Source organism: Pelophylax lessonae, assembly GCF_965119305.1.
Source record: "Pelophylax lessonae genome assembly, chromosome: 3".
Taxonomy (NCBI): domain Eukaryota; kingdom Metazoa; phylum Chordata; class Amphibia; order Anura; family Ranidae; genus Pelophylax; species Pelophylax lessonae.
The window spans coordinates 335,184,553-335,205,103 of NC_138770.1; the positions used below are offsets into that span (position 1 = coordinate 335,184,553).

At 47.4% G+C, this 20,551-nt stretch overlaps 1 protein-coding gene across 2 annotated transcripts in view; it reads right to left on the reverse strand.

The window, feature by feature from the left end:
• The window catches only part of ZNF451 (zinc finger protein 451), a 219,688-nt gene that overhangs the window by 17,035 nt on the left and 182,102 nt on the right, over nt 1-20,551 (reverse strand). For both annotated transcript variants that reach the window (XM_082249986.1, XM_082249985.1), the window contains one exon: nt 16,522-16,569. In XM_082249986.1, coding sequence (XP_082106112.1) covers nt 16,522-16,569 — 48 coding nt within the window. The remainder of the gene's footprint in view (nt 1-16,521; nt 16,570-20,551) is intronic.

The window sequence follows — 20,551 nt, forward strand, 5'->3', positions numbered from 1 at the left end:
AGGGAGGTTTCTGGAGAACTGACAACACCAAAGATCCCAGGCCGCAAGGGCGTGCGCACCGGAGGAGCCAGGTGCCGCACCCCCTGGATGAAATTCCGCACCAAAGAATGAGTAGCCAGTGGCCTCTGGAAGATGGCCAATGCTGAAACCTGACCCTTGATAGTGCTCAAGGCCAGCTTTTGCCCAACCCCCCATTGCAGGAAGGCCAAGATCCGAGCCACCGAGTAAGAGCGTGGAGGAACCCCGAGGGACTCACACCACGCGATATAAGACTTCCATGTGCGATAATAGAGCTTTCTGGAAGTCGCTTTCCTTGCTTTAATCAGAGTAGGAATAACTGAAACAAACCCCTGTCCTTCAGCACCTGGCTCTCAACAGCCAAGCCGTCAAAGCCATCGATCGTAAAGCAGGATGGAAGATCGGTCCCTGAGACAGCAGATCCTCCCTGAGAGGAAGTCGCCAAGGAGCGTCCACGACCAGCCTGACCAAGTCGGCGTACCCGGCCCGACGAGGCCAGTCCGGAGCCACAAGGATGACACGAATTCCCTCCGTCTCTATTCTGCGAAGAAGTTTCGGCAGCAACTTGAGGAGGAAGGGCATGCAGCAGTTGATACTGCCCCCACGGAGCAACCAGTGCGTCTGTGGCGTCCGCACCTTCCTGTTGAGCCGAGATGCCAACAGATCCACATCCGGGGTGCCCCAACCCGTGGCATTGTCCGACTGAATCCGAACCGGGCAGCCCCGAAGATGCTTGATCCAGGCAAAACCTGATCGCTCTCAGTTACCAGAGACTCCCTGGTCCACTCGCTCAGCCGGATCCGATTGTCCAGGGAATCGGGATTCCGGTTCCATTTGAGAAGAATCTCCTTTTGGAGAGTCCGCGTATGACACTGAGCCTGCGGAGACTCCGCACAGAGGAGGAGGTCGTCCAGGTAGCCCAGGACAGATATGCCCCGCTGCAGCAACGGCACCAGAACCGGGGCCAAAACCTTTGTGAAAACCCGGGGAGCAGAAGCGAGACCAAAGTGGAACGCCACAAACTGATAATGGTCCTCTCCCACAGCAAAGCGCAGAAACCGCTGGTGTCCTGTGTAAATGGGAACATGAAGATAGGCACCTTGATGTCTATGGACGCAAGAAAATCCCCCTGATGCAGGGAGGCCACCACTGTGCGAATGGACTCCACTGCTTGTTGCATCAAGTCCAGCACTGCCCCCAACATAGCCGTTAGGCGATTCGGGGACAGTCGCATATTGGAAGGGAAGAACCGCACCGGTGGATGCGATCGAAACTCGATCTTGTATCCCGACCGTATGACCTCGTGAACCCATTTGTCTTGAATCCTGGAGAGCCACGGGTCCGGGAACCGGCAAAGACACCCCCCCACCCCTGATATGGGTGGGGGCGCACCTTCAGGCTGAAGCGGTCTTATCCTCAGGTCTGGAAGGACCGGATTTTTGCTTACCAGACCAGGGTCTCTTGAAACCCCCCGGGGGGGGGGCTCTGGAGGGCTTTGCCTGGTCGCCCGTAACAGCTTGGCCCATTCCTTCAACGTCTGTGAAACCAGAGCAATGGAAAACACTGGTCTTAAGGCCAACCCTGCCAGGGAGAATATGGAATGGGACACAGATTCCACCCTACGATCAACTGGATCCCGAAAGGACGGGGAATGCTCCAACGGGATAACAGTAGCCTTAGTCTGGAAACCGGTGGATCCACCGAAGGCTGGCACCGTCCATTTTTTAAGGCAGGACTCTTCTAACAGGTAGCGCCTAGCAATCCGTTTGGGCATCCCAGGGGGTCGTTTTGGACGGACCGACTCCTTAATGATATCGTCAAAGCATTTGGGAAAGGGAAACACCTTCGCCACCTTGGAGGGCTTGCGAGTGCCAAAGGCACCTTCCGTATGAGCTGCATCCGCAGGTGCAACCTCCAGTTTTAGGGTCTCCCGGACAGACACAATCAGTGCGTCCACCAGTGCCTTGTCTTGCGCTATGGCGGAGGCAGAAAGGTCATCCTCACTATCAGAGGAGAAGGGGCGCGAGACAGCAGCCCCAGAGGAGGAACCCGCAGCAGCAGCGACTGGCTCAGGATCAGAATCTGAGGCATCAGACAAGACAGGGGTAGGCGGGGGTCGCTTTTTAGCCCCCTTTTTTTTGTAAAATGTCACCCAGCGCTGCAGCGCCCCTCAATGGTCAGACAGCGTGCCTCGAGACCCCCGCAGAGAGAGAGACCCCCAAAAGGCTCACCACACGATGCACCAGAGTTCAACAGGACTGCTCTCAGCGTTGTCTGCATGACAAGGAAGTCCTGTGGAGCGATCTTCCCGGGTCTAGGGAGGGGCTCCACCCCCTCACACGCCCTCAATAACTCCCACAGCTGCCCAGCTCTGCAAACAAAACGAGCTGGGTGTACCAAGATGGCCAGCCCCATGAGGGACTCCAAACAAATGGCCTCCCCCGCGCGCTGCGGTGGGAAGGGGGGTCCCTACATCCACTAACAGATGATCGATCGGCAGGTAGGCCCTGGGAAGCCAGGGAGGAAGCCGTCCGCACAACAGCCGTCCGCACTCGGGACCCCCCCCCCTTAGCGGCTTGCATGAACGGCGAGCCACCCCACAGACACACAAACACCCCCCCCCCCCCGTAGGGGGGAAGGGAGGGGGAGAGGGACACCACAGGGGGGGGTGCACAGAGGGGAACCCAGATTAGTGTGGGTCTGACCGTCCAAGGGAGGGGCCCAGGTCCACCCCAGAGTCAGCCTTGAGGAGCAGGGGGGGAAGCATTTACTCACCATACCGGAACAGAGCGGGCACCACTCCAGACAAAACCCCTCACCAATCAGTTGGGGGGGGGGGGGTGTCGGCCAAAGGAGACGCTGCGACTCAGCCATCGACCGGTCGTATGCGACTCGGCGGGACATTTAACCCGCGGGCCAGTCCCCGTCCAGCGGGACTATGTCGCAGCCGACCCATCGCGGAGCTGGGCCTGCACGCGCTCGTAGGCCGGCTGCGGTGACCACTGGATCTCAACATCCAGCCCGTCGCCCAGATCCGGCATAATTGCTTGAAGATCTCACACAAACAACTGGAGAAAAAAAGCTAACTAAAATAACATTTATCTAAAAAAAGCTTGCCAGGACCAGAGATCCCAGCAAGGAACTTAGGTCCTTAAAAACTGACATCCTATAGCAGGGAGAGAGGATATACCCCCTGGGACTGCCCATGGGTGTGGCCAGAACTTTTTTCCTGCCTAGTGTCCTACTCCTGTAGGGGGCAGTATAACCCTGCGGATATCAAGATATCAGTCCTGCGTCTGTCAATGAGCGACAAAGTACGATAGCCAGATGGATAAAGCTTGCTATTCAAACAACCTAACAGGCTTTAAACCTTGCCCCGCCGAGCTGAATCATGACCACTCGACCAGGGCTTGGGCATAATTAATCGGCGAAAGAGCATCACTGGAGCATATCTGCAGGGCAGTGACATGGTTGAGCTTCAATACCTTTGCCAGGCATTACTGCATTGACCAGCTGTCCAGGCAGGACCAGATGTTTGGTCCCAAAGTGCTCCAGACTTTATCCCCTCCCTAGTAAGTATTGCTTGCTACATCCTCTCAGATGCTGCCCTGGAAGACGATTAGAGAAAACTGAGTTAGGTACCTGGTAACTCTTTTTCTAAGAAGTCTTCCAGGGCAGCACTCGTTCCCGCCCTAAACAATATGAAAAGGGTTTTGCGGATTCATTAGCTACTGAGGGTTCCTTCAGTGCTTTGATATTACTGATGCAGAAAGTATGACCGACAAAAAAAAAAACAAAATAATAATAATTTTCCCGAAACTTGTGGCAAAATATAAACTATTCCATGGACTCACCATGCTTCTCAGCCAATAGCTTGGAGTGTCTACTTTGCAAAATAGGGTCATTTGGGGGGGTTTTGTGCTATCTTGAAATTTCAGGGCCTCTGAAACTGATAGGTAGTCAGGGGTAAAATCAGCAATTTACGCCATTAGAAAACCTGAAGATGTGGATTGTTTTCGGGATCACGTACACAGCTAGGCTGCCAAAAAGTCTCACACATGTGGTATCCCTGTACTCAGGAGAAGCAGCAGAATGTATTTTGGGGTGTCTTTTCACACATACCCATTGCATGTGTGAGCAAATATATCATTTAGTGACAACTTTCTGTAAAAAAAAAAACATAATTTTCCCGACACTTGTGGCAAAATATAAAATATTCCATGGACTCACCATGCCTCTCAGCAAACAGCTTTGGGTGTCTACTTTTCAAAAAGGGGTCATTTGGGGGGGGGGGGGGTGTTTGAACTGTCCCGGCATTTTATGCTCAATCTTAATCAAACATCACCCACTCTTCTAACCACTTGAAAACCAAGCCTTTTCTGTAAATTTTTGTTTACATGAAAAAATATTTTTTTTTTTTACTAGAAAATTACTTTGAACCCCCAAACATTATATATTTCTTTAAAGCAGAGGCCCAATAGAATAACATGGTGGAGGTTGCAAATTTTTTTGTCACAAGGTATTTGCGCACAGATTTTCCAAACGCAATTTCTGCGAAAAAAATAATTTTTTTTTAAATTTATTGCACAAATACACTATATAATTCCAATTTGTATGGTAAAATGTAAAAGATGATCTTATGCCGAGTACATAGATACCAAACATGACATGCTTTAAAAATTGCACACGCCTCTGCAGCGGCAACAAAGTATGTACATTTTTAAAAACCTTTAAAAGTCTTTACAGGTTACCACTTTAGACTTACAGAGGTCTACTGCAAGAATTACTGCACTCGACCTGGCGTTCGCGGCGATACCTCACATGCATGCTGCAATTGCGGTTTACATATGTCACTAGACCAACGCTAGCGCGCGCCATTGCGTGCAAGCACTGGGGGACGGGGGGGAGGGGGTTTGATTTTTAAATTTTGCTTTTTTATGTTATTTTGACACCTTTCCTTTCATTTTTTTTTTTTTTTTTTTTTTAAATCATTTTTATTGTTATCACAGTGAATTTAAATATCCCCTATGATAGCAATCTGTAGTGACAGGTACTCTTTTTAAAAAATTGGGGTCTTTTAGACTCTAGATCTCTCCTCTGACCTTAACGCATCTGACCACACCAAAATTGGTGTGATAAAATACTTTCCCAATTTCCCAATGGCCCTGTTTATTTCTGGTGAAACAGAAGTCATGAAATGCTCGTAGCTTCCTGTATCTTAGGCCATAGAGATGATTGGAGCCACTCTCATCTCCAATTCGCTCTATGGTTAGATAATTGAACCACCGGCTGCACTCTCGGGTTAAACTGTGGGACAGGAGAGCCCGAGAAAAACCACAGAAGGGGGGGGGGGGGGGGGGGGGGAGTCCCCTCCCACTGCATGTAAAAGCAGTCTAGTGGCCAATTACCTGCTAGGATTGCTTTTACATGTAAGCCGACCGCTGGCTGTAAAAAACGATACCAAGAGGATGCCTAAATCTGCAGGCATCATCCTGGTATAACCACTCAGTCCAGCAACGTACCAGTACATTGCTGGTCCTTGTTTGGCATATAGGTTTTTTTTTTCATGCAGCCTGTGGGCTGAACGAAAAAAAAGTGAACCTATCAGAAATCAGCACAGGAATAATGTGTAGTATTACTCATTAACCGCCCAAACAACCACCCACTGAATTTAATGATGGGTATACACGACACTATCCACGTGCACCAAAATAGGATTTTAACTGCAGTGCTGAAATCAGAAAATCACCACAGCTGCTGCCAGCAAAGATATCCATATATGCTGAGCGCAAACGCGGTTTGTCAGAATATATAAAATCAATGTCGTGGCAGCAGACGAGTACCTGCAAGAGAAACAGGTCACAAAAGAAAAAACAAAGTACATTAAAAGTACAGTAGGAAGAGTAGAAAAACATAAAATGACTGACACAACAACAGTTTTTGGATCCTTTTATTTTTCTTTCCAACTGTTGTGACATGATTTGGGACTGCGATCTTCCAGCTTGGGTCTCTCAAAATGTCGATGGACATCCAACATCTTTCGAGACCCTGTGTTTGTGTGCCCTACACTGTGTCGTGCTGTATCCTACACTAAAACTCCACTAGTGTATGGTAGCGCTCGAAACATTCCCCGATGCAGAGACCAGGTTGGTCAGGACATTTGGGACAATAATAACGGGTGTCACGCCTACATCTGCGCCTGCTACAGACACGACATCGTCTTTGGGGTCGTCTTTGGGTAGGGGTACTCGGGAGGACATAAAGAAAATGTCTCTCATGCCGGCTCACTGCATCTGGAAGGGGAAGTTGGGCAGGCATGCCTCCTGGGTACAGGTAGGCAAGGATGATCGCTTCCTGGAATTCCCGGAAGGATCCAGTTCGTCCTGTATAGGACAAAGGCGTTCAGCATAGCCAATTGGTAAAGGTAAACAGACACTTTTTTGTACCAGCGTCTGGCTTTACGGGCAACTAAATACGGCGCCAAAAGCTGGTCGTTAAGGTGCACCCCTCCCATATTAAGGTTATATTCGTGCACACAGAGGGGTTTCTCCACAACGCCAGTTGCTGTAGGGATTTGGATCGTCGTGTCTGCGTGAAGGGAGGACAGAACATAAACATCCCGTGTATCCTTCCACTTCACCGCAAGCAATTTGTCAGTTTTCAAGCAGGCTCTCGCCCCCCGACTAAGACAGGAATTTACAAGCCCTGGCGATTAGGTCGCACGGTGCCACATGCGCCAATTTGTAATTCAGAAAGATGACTAAATAGTGGCACGCTTGTGTAAAAGTTGTCCACGTACAAATAGTACCCCTTTCCGGATAAGGGTGACACCAAGTCCCAAACAATCTTGCCGCTGCTCCCTATGTAGTCTGGGCAGTTCGGGGGCTCCACACAGCTATCTTTTCCCTCATAGACCCGGAAGCTAACTGTATAACCTGTGGCCCTGTCACACAATTTATACAGCTTGACCCCGTACTTGGCACGCTTGCTGGGGAGTGTACTGTTTCATAGCAAGGCGGCCAGTAAATTTAATCAGGGACTTGTCAATGCAGACAACTTCAGGGGTGAACGAGGCTGCAAACCGCTGATTGAAGTGGTCTATGAGGGGCCGAATTTTGTGGAGCCGATCATATTCAGGGTCTCCCCGAGGACGGCAGAGTTCATTGTCGCTGAAATGCATAAATCGCAGAATTTCCTCATATTTCGCCCTGGACATGGAGGCAGAGTACATGCGCATATGGTGAACTGGGCTAGTGGACCAATATAGCCGCACTTCACTCTGTTTAGTTATGCCCATGTGGAGGGAAAGGCCCAGAAAGATTTTAAAATCGGAAACCGTTATAGGTTTCCAGCCGAATGGTCTGGCAAGGGGCTAAACGGATAAAAGAAACGGTGGCAAGCGCTAAACCTGGTCACAAGTCACACTTATACGGGTATATAGAAAATGCTATATACTGTATACAGTGTGTGTTGTGGCAGGGGGTGTAGGGGTGATCAGGGGGAGATCAGGGGGTTAAATCTTTATGGGGGGGGGTGGCAGGGACCCTAAACCTCCTTGCGACAGAAACTTAGTCGCCTGCGCTAATTCTGATCACAATCACACTAATACAAAAAATACAAAAACACAGTATATTACGTTTGTATTAGTGTTGAATGTGACGGGGGTAGGGGTTAACTGGGGGGGGATCAGGGGGTTAAATCATTATTGGGGGGTGGCGGGTAATTTAAGTGGAAAAGGGGGGGCCGCAAGCGCTACACCTGACAACAAATCACACTTATACGGGTATATAGGAAAATGCTATATACTGTATATGGTGTGTGTTGTGGCAGGGGGTGTAGGGGTGATCAAGGGGGGGTCAGGGGGTTAAATCTTTATTGGGGGGCGGCGGGGACCCTAAACCTTCTTGGGACAGAAACTTAGTCGCCTGCGCTAATTTTGATCACAATCACACTAATACAAAAACACTGTATATTACGTTTGTATTAGTGTTGAATGTGACAGCTGGGTAGGGGTTAACTGGAGGTGATCAGGGGGGGGGATAGGGGGTTAAATCTTTATGGGGAGGAGGGGGGTGGCGGGTAATTTAAGTGGAAAAAGGGGGGGGGGGTCGCAAGCGCTACACCTGAGCACAAATCACACTTATACAGGTATATAGGAAAACGCTATATGCTGTATACAGTGTGTGTGTCAGGGGCTGTAGGGGTTAATTGGGGGGGCGATCGGGGGTTAAATGTGCCTATATACCTGTGTGTGGGTGTGCTTGTGCAGTTACTCACAGTTAGACGTGCTCTCCTCTCACGCTGGATCCAAAAAGGCGATGGGATGGGAGGGCACATCTTCTCTAAGCCTGTGTTTACATTTCACAGGCTTAGAGTGTAATTTGATAGGCCTGGACCTGATGACTGATCGGTTCTGAACCCAATCGAGTCATCGGCGGGAGCGCACGCGCCAGAGCGGCGAAGGCTAGTGACGTACCGGTACATGTATATGTACTTGCGGCAGTCGGCAAGTGGTTAATATTAAGAACAGTGTTTCCCAACCTTTTTTTAGTCAAGGCAGTTAAAATAATGTACAATCTCACGAAACCCCATTCTAAAATGTAAAGAACTAAAGCAATGGTATTTACATGTTGAAAAGAAAGGGGTGCGCTGATTGGGTGAAAGGCTGCAACCAGATGATAAGACGTGTATATGTTTAAAGGTGATGGTGCGCTTTTCTTATATGTGAAAAATCATATATTGAACAATATATAGCAAAAATGGGGAAAAAAACCCAATCGAAATCACAGTGATGAGTGAATGTGTGTAAATGAACAAACAAAATTTACAAATAACACTCAATGTGACTATACAAATAAAACATTGAAATAAAAGTCCATTGGATATTATGATCCAAAATGTGAAAAATGGTGAAGAGAATCCAATTAAAAATCAAGGTGATGATGTAGTGTTCCCTCCACCGGGTGAAATGCCTCCTTACCTGGCGGAAAGAAGGTAAGTGCCTGATAATGATATTCTAATATGAAAAAACCAGTGTTCTAATTCCACCTGCACACGTGCACGGTCACCCGGGTGATAAATAAATGCAAGCCTCTTACCAGATGTAAGAGACAATCAAGCCTCTAAATATTCTGATCATGAGGATGCTTCCTTAACACCGTGGATGGATGAAATCATTCCCACTTTCTTTCCTCTGTATAAGCCAGCGTGTGTCTCCTATTCTTTTGGGGTGATAGACTCCCCGCGATGTTCCAAAGTACATGAAAGAATGGATGACATTCCTGCCTGCTCGATCCTTCCTATGACTACCTTGTGGACCTTTAGTATTCTTAATTTAATATATGCATATATTAAATTAAGAATACTAAAGGTCCACAAGGTAGTCATAGGAAGGATCGAGCAGGCAGGAATGTCATCCATTCTTTCATGTACTTTGGAACATCGCGGGGAGTCTATCACCCCAAAAGAATAGGAGACACACGCTGGCTTATACAGAGGGAAGAAAGTGGGAATGATTTCATCCATCCACGGTGTTAAGGAAGCATCCTCATGATCAGAATATTTAGAGGCTTGATTGTCTCTTACATCTGGTAAGAGGCTTGCATTTATTTATCACCCGGGTGACCGTGCACGTGTGCAGGTGGAATTAGAACACTGGTTTTTTCATATTAGAATATCATTATCAGGCACTTACCTTCTTTCCGCCAGGTAAGGAGGCATTTCACCCGGTGGAGGGAACACTACATCATCACCTTGATTTTTAATTGGATTCTCTTCACCATTTTTCACATTTTGGATCATAATATCCAATGGACTTTTATTTCAATGTTTTATTTGTATAGTCACATTGAGTGTTATTTGTAAATTTCGTTTGTTCATTTACACACATTCACTCATCACTGTGATTTCGATTGGGTTTTTTTCCCCATTTTTGCTATATATTGTTCAATATATGATTTTTCACATATAAGAAAAGCGCACCATCACCTTTAAACAATGGTATTTACATAATGCAACATCATCCACACATGTAAAACAGAAATAATCACCCGTGCCAGGAGACACCTATGGTTGATAGAAAAAAAAAATTGGAGAAAGGTGAAAAACGTACAGTGAAAAAAAATCCCCTAGTGCACTAAGTGTTCCAGTATATATATTTAAGGGATTTTTTTCACTGTTCATCAGCACATATCCCACTATTGTGTATACACCCTTTTTATTTATGTAGTGTGGGATATTTCTTTTTTTTTTCCATTATTTATGATATATATTTACCATCCACTCCCAAATCTATCCCATTTTTTTCAAGAAGTTATTTTAGGTTAATGCCCGCACTCATTACTGGATATTATTTTGGTTTACTTGCTAGCAAGCGCGGACCCGTGGGGGTAGGTGTTTTTCACCTTTTTTCTATCATCCACACATGTAGGACACCCACCATTAGAGTTGATTTTTTCTTACAAAGCGAATACACCATTACACACTGGTACTGAATAGTATTCCAGCTTTCCTCTTCTAACTTACTTAGCTAAAGTGAACCCAGTGCTGATGGAGAGGGGCAAACAAGGATTTAGGCACCTGACATCCTTATCAACCAATTACATAATCAGTTGTTAGGATGCCAGTGGCTGGCCCTCACAGTGCCCAAGATTGTAATGGTGCACAAAAAAAACCCTGTGTTTTTTGCAATAAAGCAGGCTTGACAATTTTTGGGCAATTTTTACGCATTTTGTCAGGGCACCCCCAAAGTACCCCGAAGGCACCCTGATCGCAAAAAGTGGATTTAGAACTATGAAATAAACATCTAGCTTTGCAAAGCTCAGTTCTTTGGGAAGCTTACTTTGTTCTTAAACAAAATCTTTGTACATTTATCTCATTCGGTTATCCCACCATACAGTATGCACCACTATTTGAACTAATATACTCCTCATGGCCTATGAATGCAACACTAGTACAGGCCAGGAGTTAATCAGTTGGGTCTGTTTAACTTTTTTAATGAGGTTATAAAAAACGGTATGTAACAGTGTCATCTCTAAGCAGGATACCAAGTTTTAATTGTAAACATACATAAAACACAAACACGTAACAAAACTTCACCTGCAATGGTGTCGTGTATATCCATCTAAAGGCTGTGTAACACTTGACAAAACACATTTAAGGGATTTTAAAGTAATTTTTTTTTAAATAACAAACATGTCATACTTGCTCTGTGCAGTAGTTTTGCACAGAGCAGCTCTGATCCTCCTCTTCTAGGGTCCCCCCGCTGGCGCTCCTGGTCTCTCTCCTGTCAAGTGCCCCCAGAGAAAGCAGATTGCAAAAGGGGGCACTCGAGCAGACTCAATCCCAAGCTGCGGCTGCTGCACAGAAAAAGGTTGAATAGAATGCATGGAGGTAAAAATGGATTTTTGTAAAATCTTACCGTAAAATCCTTTTCTCTTAAGCTCATTGACAGACGCAGTCCTCTTGATTAATATCAAATCAGGTTATACTGCCCTCTACAGGAGTAGGACACTAGGCAGAAGGAAAACGTTCTGGCCACACCTTAGGGGCAGTCCCAGAGGGTAAATCCTCTCTCTCCCTGCTACAGGATGTCAGTTATGTCACAAAGCAGTGTCAGAGAATTTAACCCAACCCAACTCAAAAGTAGAGGGGCGGGTACTGCATCTGTCAATGAGCTTAAGAGAAAAGGATTTTACGGTAAGATTTTACAAAAATCCATTTTTCTCTGTCGCTCATTGACAGACGCAGTCCTCTTGATTAATATCAAATCGGGACGTCCCAAAGCAGTGCCACAAATGAGGGGTGGGATAACAGAAATCAAAATTTAAATCCAGAAGGCCCAACTGGTGCAGACTAGAAGTCTTAAAGGCTCATCAGTCAAACAGATGAGACTCCCAACAGGAAAAACCCTCGAGGTAGACCAGCGGTCTCCTCAAACAGCGGCCTGTAGAACCTTGCGGCCAAAAGAGGCATCTGCCGATGCCATCACATCAACTTTATAAAATTTTGTAAAGGTATGAACCGACGACCAGGTAGCCGTCTTGCAAACCTGGACCACTGACGCCTGATGGCGGAAAGCCCAGGAAGCACTAAGCGCCCGAGTGGAGTGCGCCTTAACGGGGAACGGAGGATTCCGACCCTTAATAGAATAAGCCTGTACCACCGTCTGTCTGATCCATTTGGAGATAGTCGCGGCAGATGCAGGCAACCCCTTTTTGGGGCCATCCGTGATCACAAAAAGTGAATCCGTTTTACGAAACAAGTCCGTAGTTCGACAAGATAATGCGGCCAGTTCTGACACCCTGCGTGCAGAAGTAATGGCCACCAAGAAGGCCACCTTCTGGGATAAAGTAAGCAAGGGAATCTCCCTGATATTTTCAAAGGGAGGTTTCTGAAGAACCGACAACACCAAATTAAGATCCCAGGGCGGTAAGGGCGCGCGCACTGGCGGAGCCAAGTGCCGCACCCCCTGGATGAAATTCCGCACCAAGGAATGGGTAGCCAAAGGTTTCTGAAAGAAAATTGCTAACGCTGAAACCTGACCCTTGACAGTACTCAAGGCCAGCTTCTGCTCACTCCTTGTTGCAGAAAAGCCAAGATTCGGGTCACCGAATAGGCCCGTGGAGGAAATCCAAAGGATTCGCACCACGCAATATAAGACCTCCATGTGCGATGATAGACGTTCCTAGAAGTCGCTTTCCTTGCTTTAATTTAAGTAGGAATAACTGAAGTTGACAATCCCTTGTCCTTCAGCACCTGAGTCTCAATAGCCAGGCTGTTAAAGCCAGCGATTGTAAAGCAAGAAAAGGGAAGATGACGGAAGGCATACCGTAGCTGATACTGCCCCCACGGGGCGATCAGCGCGTCTGCTGCGTCCGCTAGAGGATCGCGGGCGCAAGCTACAAACCTCCGCACCTTCCTGTTGAGCCGAGATGCCAACAGATCCACATCCGGGGTGCCCCAATGGAGGCACAGCTGGTGAAATACTTTTGGATGAAGAGACTATTCCTCTTGATCCAGAATCTGACGGCTGAAATAATCTGCCTGCCAATTTTCCACCCCCGGAATGAATACCGCGGAGAGAGCTGGAACAACTGTTCCGCCCAATGAAGAATGCTGGCCACTTCTATGGCCGCCAGGGCACTCTTGGTGCCCCTTGGTGATTGACATAAGCCACGACCGTGGCATTGTCCGATTGGATCCGAACCGGGCTGCCCTGGAGCTGCTCGGTCCAGTAAATCAGACAAAGTCTGATCGCTCTCAGTTCTAACACATTTATCGGTAACCTGGAGTTTATCAGAAGAAATTACTTCCTCTGGCTGAGCATCGGAGACCGAAGCCACCAGACCAGAGACTCCCTGATCCGCTCGCTTAACCGGATCCGATTGTCCAGGGAATCGGAATTCCGATTCCATTTGAGAAGAATCTCCTCTTGGAGAATTCGGGTATGAGACTGGGCGAATGGTACTGCCTCTAAGGAGGCCACCATCAGTCCCAGCCAGTTGACGGACAGCAACATCCGAATCGTTGACTGAATCTTCTGGAGTTTCTCCGCAGGGAGAAACACTCTTGCCAAGGATGTATCCAAATTTAGGCCCAGATAGTTCAGTCTCCTGGTGGGAACCAGGGATGATCTTTGGGAAAAGCAAAGAAAACGCTCAGGTCCTGCGAAGATGGGGATATGAAGATAGGCATCCTAGATGTCTATGGACGCCAGGAAATCCCCCCTGATGCAGGGAGGCCACCACTGTTCGGATGGACTCCATCTCTCCCAAGACCCAAATTGGACTCACCTTGCCCTCTTTCCTGGGCATTGTAAACAGGTTCGAATAGAACCCCTGAAACTGTCCAAGGAACGGGAACTACCACTCCTTGTTGCATCAAGTCCATTACTGTCCCCCGCAAAGCTTTTAAGCGAACCGGGGATAGTCGAATATTGGAAGGGAAGAATCGCACCGGTGGAAGTGATCGAAACTCGATCTTATATCCTGACCGTATGACCTTGCGAACCCCTTTGTCCGGGATTCTGGAAAGCCATGGATCCAGAAGACGTCCCCCCCACCCCAGAGATGGGTGGGGGCGCACCTCCAGGCTGTATTGGACTTATCTTCAGGCTTGGCTGAGCCGGACTTCTGTTTACCCGACCAGCGCCCTTTGAGACCCCCTGAAGGGGCTTTGGAGGGCTTCGTCTTATCGCCCGGGGGATTTCTCAAACGGATAGCGCCTAGCAATGCGTTTGGAAATAGCAGGGGTTCGTTTTCGGACGACCCCATTTGGGCAAGGGAAACCCTTCGCCATTTTGGTAGGCTTGCTAGTACCAAAAGAATATCAGTCTCAGCTACCTCTGCCGGTGTAACGTGTAACTTCAAAATGTAAGGTTTCCCGGACGGACACAACTAGTGCATCCACCAACGCTTCTTCTTGTGCTATGGCGGAGGCAGAAGCGTCCTCCTCACTGTCTGACGAGACCGTACCTGAGACAACAGCCCCAGAAAAGGGACCTGCGGCTGCAGTGACCAGCTCAGAATCCGTATATGAAGTATCAGATGAAATAGGGGTAGGCAGGGGGTCGCTTTCTTGACCCCCGTCCCTGACAGGCTACCTCCACCCGGGATACCAAAGACTCCAAAACTGCTGATAATGCATCTATCACAAGTGGGGTACTGGAGGGTCCTGCGGCCACCTCGAGGGGATCAGGTGGGGATACATGTGTGGCAGGGTCCCTGATTATACAAGACACTTGCCAGCAAACAAAAAAAATAATTGCAAAGAAAAATTTTTTTTTTTTTTTTTTAGTCCCCCAGCGCAATAGCGCCCCTCAGTGTTACCTGCTTGGACCCCACAGAGAGAGAGAGAGAGACCCCAAGGCTCACCACCTGATGCACAGAAGTTTCTATCAACCTGCTCCCAGCATTGTCTGTTACAGACAGGAAGTCTTTGGCTTGCTTTCCCGGGTAAAGGAGGCGGCTCCGCCCCTTTACACGCCTTTCGGCGCCTCCCAATTACTCCTCAAGGTGTTTGGTCATCTCAAACATGGCCGCCCCCATGCTGGAGACACGAGGCTACGCCAAGATGGCAGCCCCGCGCGACCTGCGGGAAAATGGCGGCGGCCTGTGGAGGATGGCAGCGGCTTGTGGCAAGATAGTAGCGGCCTGCGGGAGGTGTACGGCCTGTGGGAGGATGGCGGTAGTCCAGGCACAGGCATCGGCCTGTATTGCACCTTATGTATCAGGTAAGATGCTATCACCCTCTTACATGGCCATCCTAATAGTAATGCCAGCCACTGACTTCAGTCATGGTCCCTTACAGTGCCCCTCATACAGTGACTTCCGATTGTCCGCTCCCAAACCAAGCCTTCTGGTTCCTATTCACTCAATCACCCTCAAGAGGGGGATCTGTGACACCTGTTATAGGATAGAGGGGGGATCCAGGATTATAAAGGTCCGGTCATCCCAGGGAGGGGCCCGCAACCACCCACAAACCCGACAGGGGGAGAGGGGGGAACAATTTACTCACCATACCGGAACAGGCGGGTGCCAACTCCTGACAGAACCCCTCTCCACCGAGGTGGGGGGGCTGTCGACCAAAACGGACGCCGTGACTCAGTTTCCAACTGGTCGTCGGCGTCCAGGCGAGACGTTTAACTCGCAGGGTCAGTCCCCGTCCAGTGGGACTATGTCGCGGCCGACCCAGCGCGGAGCTAGGGCCTGCACGCGCTCGTAGGCTGACTGGGGTGACCACTGGAACCTAACATCCAGCCCGTCGCCCAGTTTCAGCATACTTGCTTGAAGATCTCACAGGAACAACTGGAGAAAAAAGCTGCCTTAAAAATTTTTTCTAAAAAAAGCTTGCCAGGACCAAAGATCCCAGCAAGGAACTTAGGTCCTTACTCCTAACTAGACAGAAAAAAAACAGACATCCTGTAGCAGGGAGAGAGAGGATATACCCTCTGGGACTGCCCCTAAGGTGTGGCCAGAACGTTTTCCGTCTGCCTAGTGTCCTACTCCTGTAGAGGGCAGTATAACCCGATTTGATATTAATCAAGAGGACTGCGTCTGTCAATGAGCGACAGAGAAAAAAACCTTCAGCGTTTACAAACACTTTAAAATAATTAAACCAAATTGTAGACCTTTTGGAGATACATCTTGCTTAGGACCAAGTTGGTTGATGGTTATCAGAGATTACCACTACCCACATTTCATAAGGTAACCTAAATAAATAATCAGATATTTACCCGTAAAACAAATAGTTATGTCCTTTAGCTGATCTAAAGTGCTGCACTCTACAAGGATGGAAAACAAGGAGTTTGCTAAAAACAATGTAATGTCCACACCACTAAAAACATGAAGGCTATTTCGGAAAGAGGAAGCAGAAAGATCCATAGTAACTGACAAAAGCAACAAAGCTTTTACAAAGAGCATAGCAGGCAGACAAACTACCAAACATGCAGGATTTAGAAAAAACAAGGAAAAAAAGAATCATGCTTGCAAAACTGGGACAAACCTTCATCCTGTCCCATGGAATTTATGTCCATGTTTTCATCAAGTGCATCTGTAGAAAATAAAATATTTAGCTCAGTTAGCAAAAAATACAGTACTAACCCCTTAATGACTGAGGGTAAAACAAACGGTAATGCCTGAACACAATTTTGCAACTTTGACATGCGTTAGTAAAACCCCACATATCACCACAACTTGTATCCAGGTAGTGTTGTATGCTTGTTTTTTCAGGACAAACTGGGCTCTCTTTTGGTGGTAAATGGTAAAACATTTCAAAAAGATGTGTATTTTAGTTGTGCCATTGGCTTTTTTTTTTTTAACCTACCCAAAACACACCGACAATAAAACTAAATTAAATAAAATGCTGACCCTGGCCACAACGCTAACCTTGATTTAGCAATTTTTTTTATTTGTAACACATACTTTTGTTTTACCGGTTCCGGACCGCCCACCACCAATTTACTGCAGCAGCGTGGCCCCCCCCTGCGCGAAACGACGTAGGTCTATGTCTGGTCGCGAGCATGGCTGGGGGGAGCGCGCCCTCCGTCCCCGCGATGGTCTGATCGTTACAGAACCGATCAGTCACCAGGTCCAGGCCAATGATTTTTGACCTGGTCCTGACGATCGGCTCTGACCAACAGCAGACCGTCCTGTGTCTGTGTTTTGTTAACACCGGCATAGGATATGCTGCTCTCTCCCCTCGTGGAACCCTTTTCGGTTCAAGCTTGAGAGGAGAGAGCTTCAAACTGAGTATACCAAGCACTACACATACACCACCTCAGATAGGCACATTTAACCCCCTGATCACCCCCCAGTTAACCCTTTCACTCCCTGTCACAGTGCACACTATATACAGTATATAGCGGTTTTGCTGATTTCTGTAATAGTGTGCCTTGAGACCTCATTTAGTGTTAGCGACCGTTAGTTTCTGTTCCAAATAGGTTTAGGGTACCCGCCACCCCCCCATAAAGATTTAACCCCCTGATCACCCTCAGTTAACCCCTTCATTGCCCTGTCACAGTGTCACTTTTATAGTGTACAGATCTTTTTTTCTGATCACTATATTAGGGTCACAGGTGACATTAGTTAGCATCTATCTAGGACAGCGTCAGATCCCCGCCACATATTTAGAAATATAATTTAACCCTTTGATTGCCAGTGACACACACATACACACCTCCATTACTAGTATAGTGTCTGAACGGATCAAAATCTTTGATCTGATCAGAGCTATACTAGCGCCCCCAATAGTTTCGGGTTCCCAAAACGCAGAGTTATCAGGATCGGCAACGACATCTGCCAGCACCTGCGTTTAGCCCCTCTTAGCGGCCTAGTACATCCTGGTTGTAGACAAACCAGCACTGCAGTATCACTTTGTGACGTGGCGAGTCCCATAAGTGCAGTTCAAGCTGGTGTGTGGCTAGCACAAGTAGTGGCCCGCAGCCACCGAGAATTCGAAGACAGGCCCGTAGAGCCCATAGTGTCCTCCCTGATGCGCTGGCAAATCCTGATTGGCAGCCCACAGATCCTGCAGCGCCCGTACTCCCCCCCCCCCCCCCCATTCACTGGCCAACCGAATTCAGGTGGAAACAGCCAATTTTACTTCCCTTGATTATTACGAGCGGTTTTTCATGGAAGATCTGTACAGATCTATTGTGGACCAAAGCAATTTATATGCTAATCAATTCATCGACGCAAACCCAAATTTGACCCTTGCCAGACAATTTGGCTGGAAACCTATAACGGTTTCCGAGTTTAAGACCTTTCTGGGCCTATCCCTCAACATGGGCATAACTAAAAGGAGTTAGTTGCGGTCATATTGGTCCACTGACCCAATTCACCATATGCGCGTGTTCTCTGCTTCCATGGCCAGGATGAGATAAGAGCAATTACTGCGGTTCATGCACTCAGTGACAATGAACTCTGTTGTCCTCTGGGTGACCCTGAATATGATCGGCTCTGCAAAATTTGGCCCCTCGTAAACAATTAACAATTTGCAGCCTTGTTTATCCCCCAAGTTGTCTGCATTGATGAGTCCCTGATTACGTTTTCTGGCCGCCTTGCTTTCAAGCAGTTAATCCCCAGCAAGCGTGCCAGATACGGGGTCAAGATGTATAAGCTCTGTGACAGGGCAACAGGCTATACATTTAGTTTCCGTGTTTACGAGGGAAAAGATAGCACCGTGGAGCCCCCCAAATGCCCAGACAACATAGGGAGCAGCGGCAAGATAGTTTGGGACTTGGTGTCACCCTTATTCGGAAAGAGGTACCATTTATACGTGGACAACTTTTACACAAGCGTGCCACTTTTTAGTCACCTGCTTGAATTCCAAATTGGCGCATGTGGCACCGTGCAACCTAATCGCTGGGGCTTCCCCGAACGGCTTGTAGATACCAGAGTTGAAAACAAAACAGTGAAGTGGAGGGACACAGAATGTTTTCGTTCTGTCCTCCATTCACGCAGACACAGCAGTCTAAATTTCTACGGCAATTGGTGTTTTGGAGAAGCCCCTCTGTGTCCACGACAACAACCTTAATATGGGAGGGGTGGACAACGACCAGATGATGGCGCCGTACTTAATTGCCCATAAGGCCAGACACTGATACAAAAAAGTGCCTGTTTATTTTAATTGGCTCTGCTGAATGAACGCTTATGTGCTATACAATGCGTCAGGACGAAGTGGATCCATCCTACAATTCCAGGAAGAGATCATCAGAGCCCTCCTGTATCTAGGAGGTTCTGCTCCCCAACTTCCCTTACCAGATGCAGTGAGCCTGCTGCATTAGAGGCATTTTCTGTATGCCCTCCCGAGTACCCTTACCCAAAGACACTCCCCACCAAAGAAGATGTCGTGTCTGTACGAAACGCGGATTTAGGCGTGACCCATACTTAATTGTCCCTTCTGTCCTGGCCAACTTGGTCTCTGCATCGTGGAATGTTTCCATCGCTAACACACAGCGGTGGATTTTTAGCATAGGGTACAGCACTGCACAGTCTAGGGCACACTTACACAGGGTCTTGAAAAATGTTCGATGGCGATCACATTTTGAGAGACCCTAAACTGGAATGTTTTACAGTTACAGAAAAAAAAAAGTGTAAAAAAAAAAAAAAAAGTTACAAAAATGGCTACAAACAAATTACAAAATAAAAATAAAGTCAAAAATAGTTGTCGTTTTACTGAGTTCATTTTCTGTTCTTCCACTTCTACTCTACTTTTACTGTACTTTATTGGTACAGTTTTTCATTGGTAACCATTTTTTACTTTTCAGATACCAACGTAATGTTTTATTTTTACTGTTTTATTGTTAACCATTGTTTGCCTGCCAGGTATGCCCATCAGCTGCCACACTGATTTATATATTCTGACAGCAACAGCGTTTGCACTCAGCATATATAGAAATTTATGATGGCGGCGCTGTAGGAGACATGGCTTGCATCCTGTATACCCATCATTAGAGAAGTGGGTGGATGTTGGGCGGTCTAATGGATATACATTTTTGGTTCAGCCAACATGCTTAAAAAAAAAAAAAAAAAAAAAAAAAAAAAACCTTCAATATATGCCAAACAAGGAACAGCAATGTACTGGTACGTTGCTGGACTTTGAGTGGTTATACCAGGATGGTGTCCATCTTGGTATTTTTTTTTTTTTTACAGCCAGCGGTCGGCTTACATGTAAAAGCGATCCGAGCGGATAATTACCTGCTAGACTGCTTTTACAAGCAGTGGGAGGGGACTCTCCCCCCGCCTTCCGTGGTTTTTCTCGGGCTCTCCTGTCCCACCGGGTAACCCGAGAGTGGAGCTGACCATAGAGCTGATTGGAGACAAGAATGGCTACAATCATCTCTATGGCCTAAGATACCGGAAGCTATGAGCATTTCATGACGTTGGTTTAGCCAGATATAAACAGCGCCATTGGGAAAATGGGAAAGCATCTTATCACAACAATCTTAGTGTGGTCAGATGCTTTAAGGGCAGTGGAGAGATCTAGAGTCTAATAGACCACAATTTAAAAAAAAAAAAAAAAAAAAAAAAAA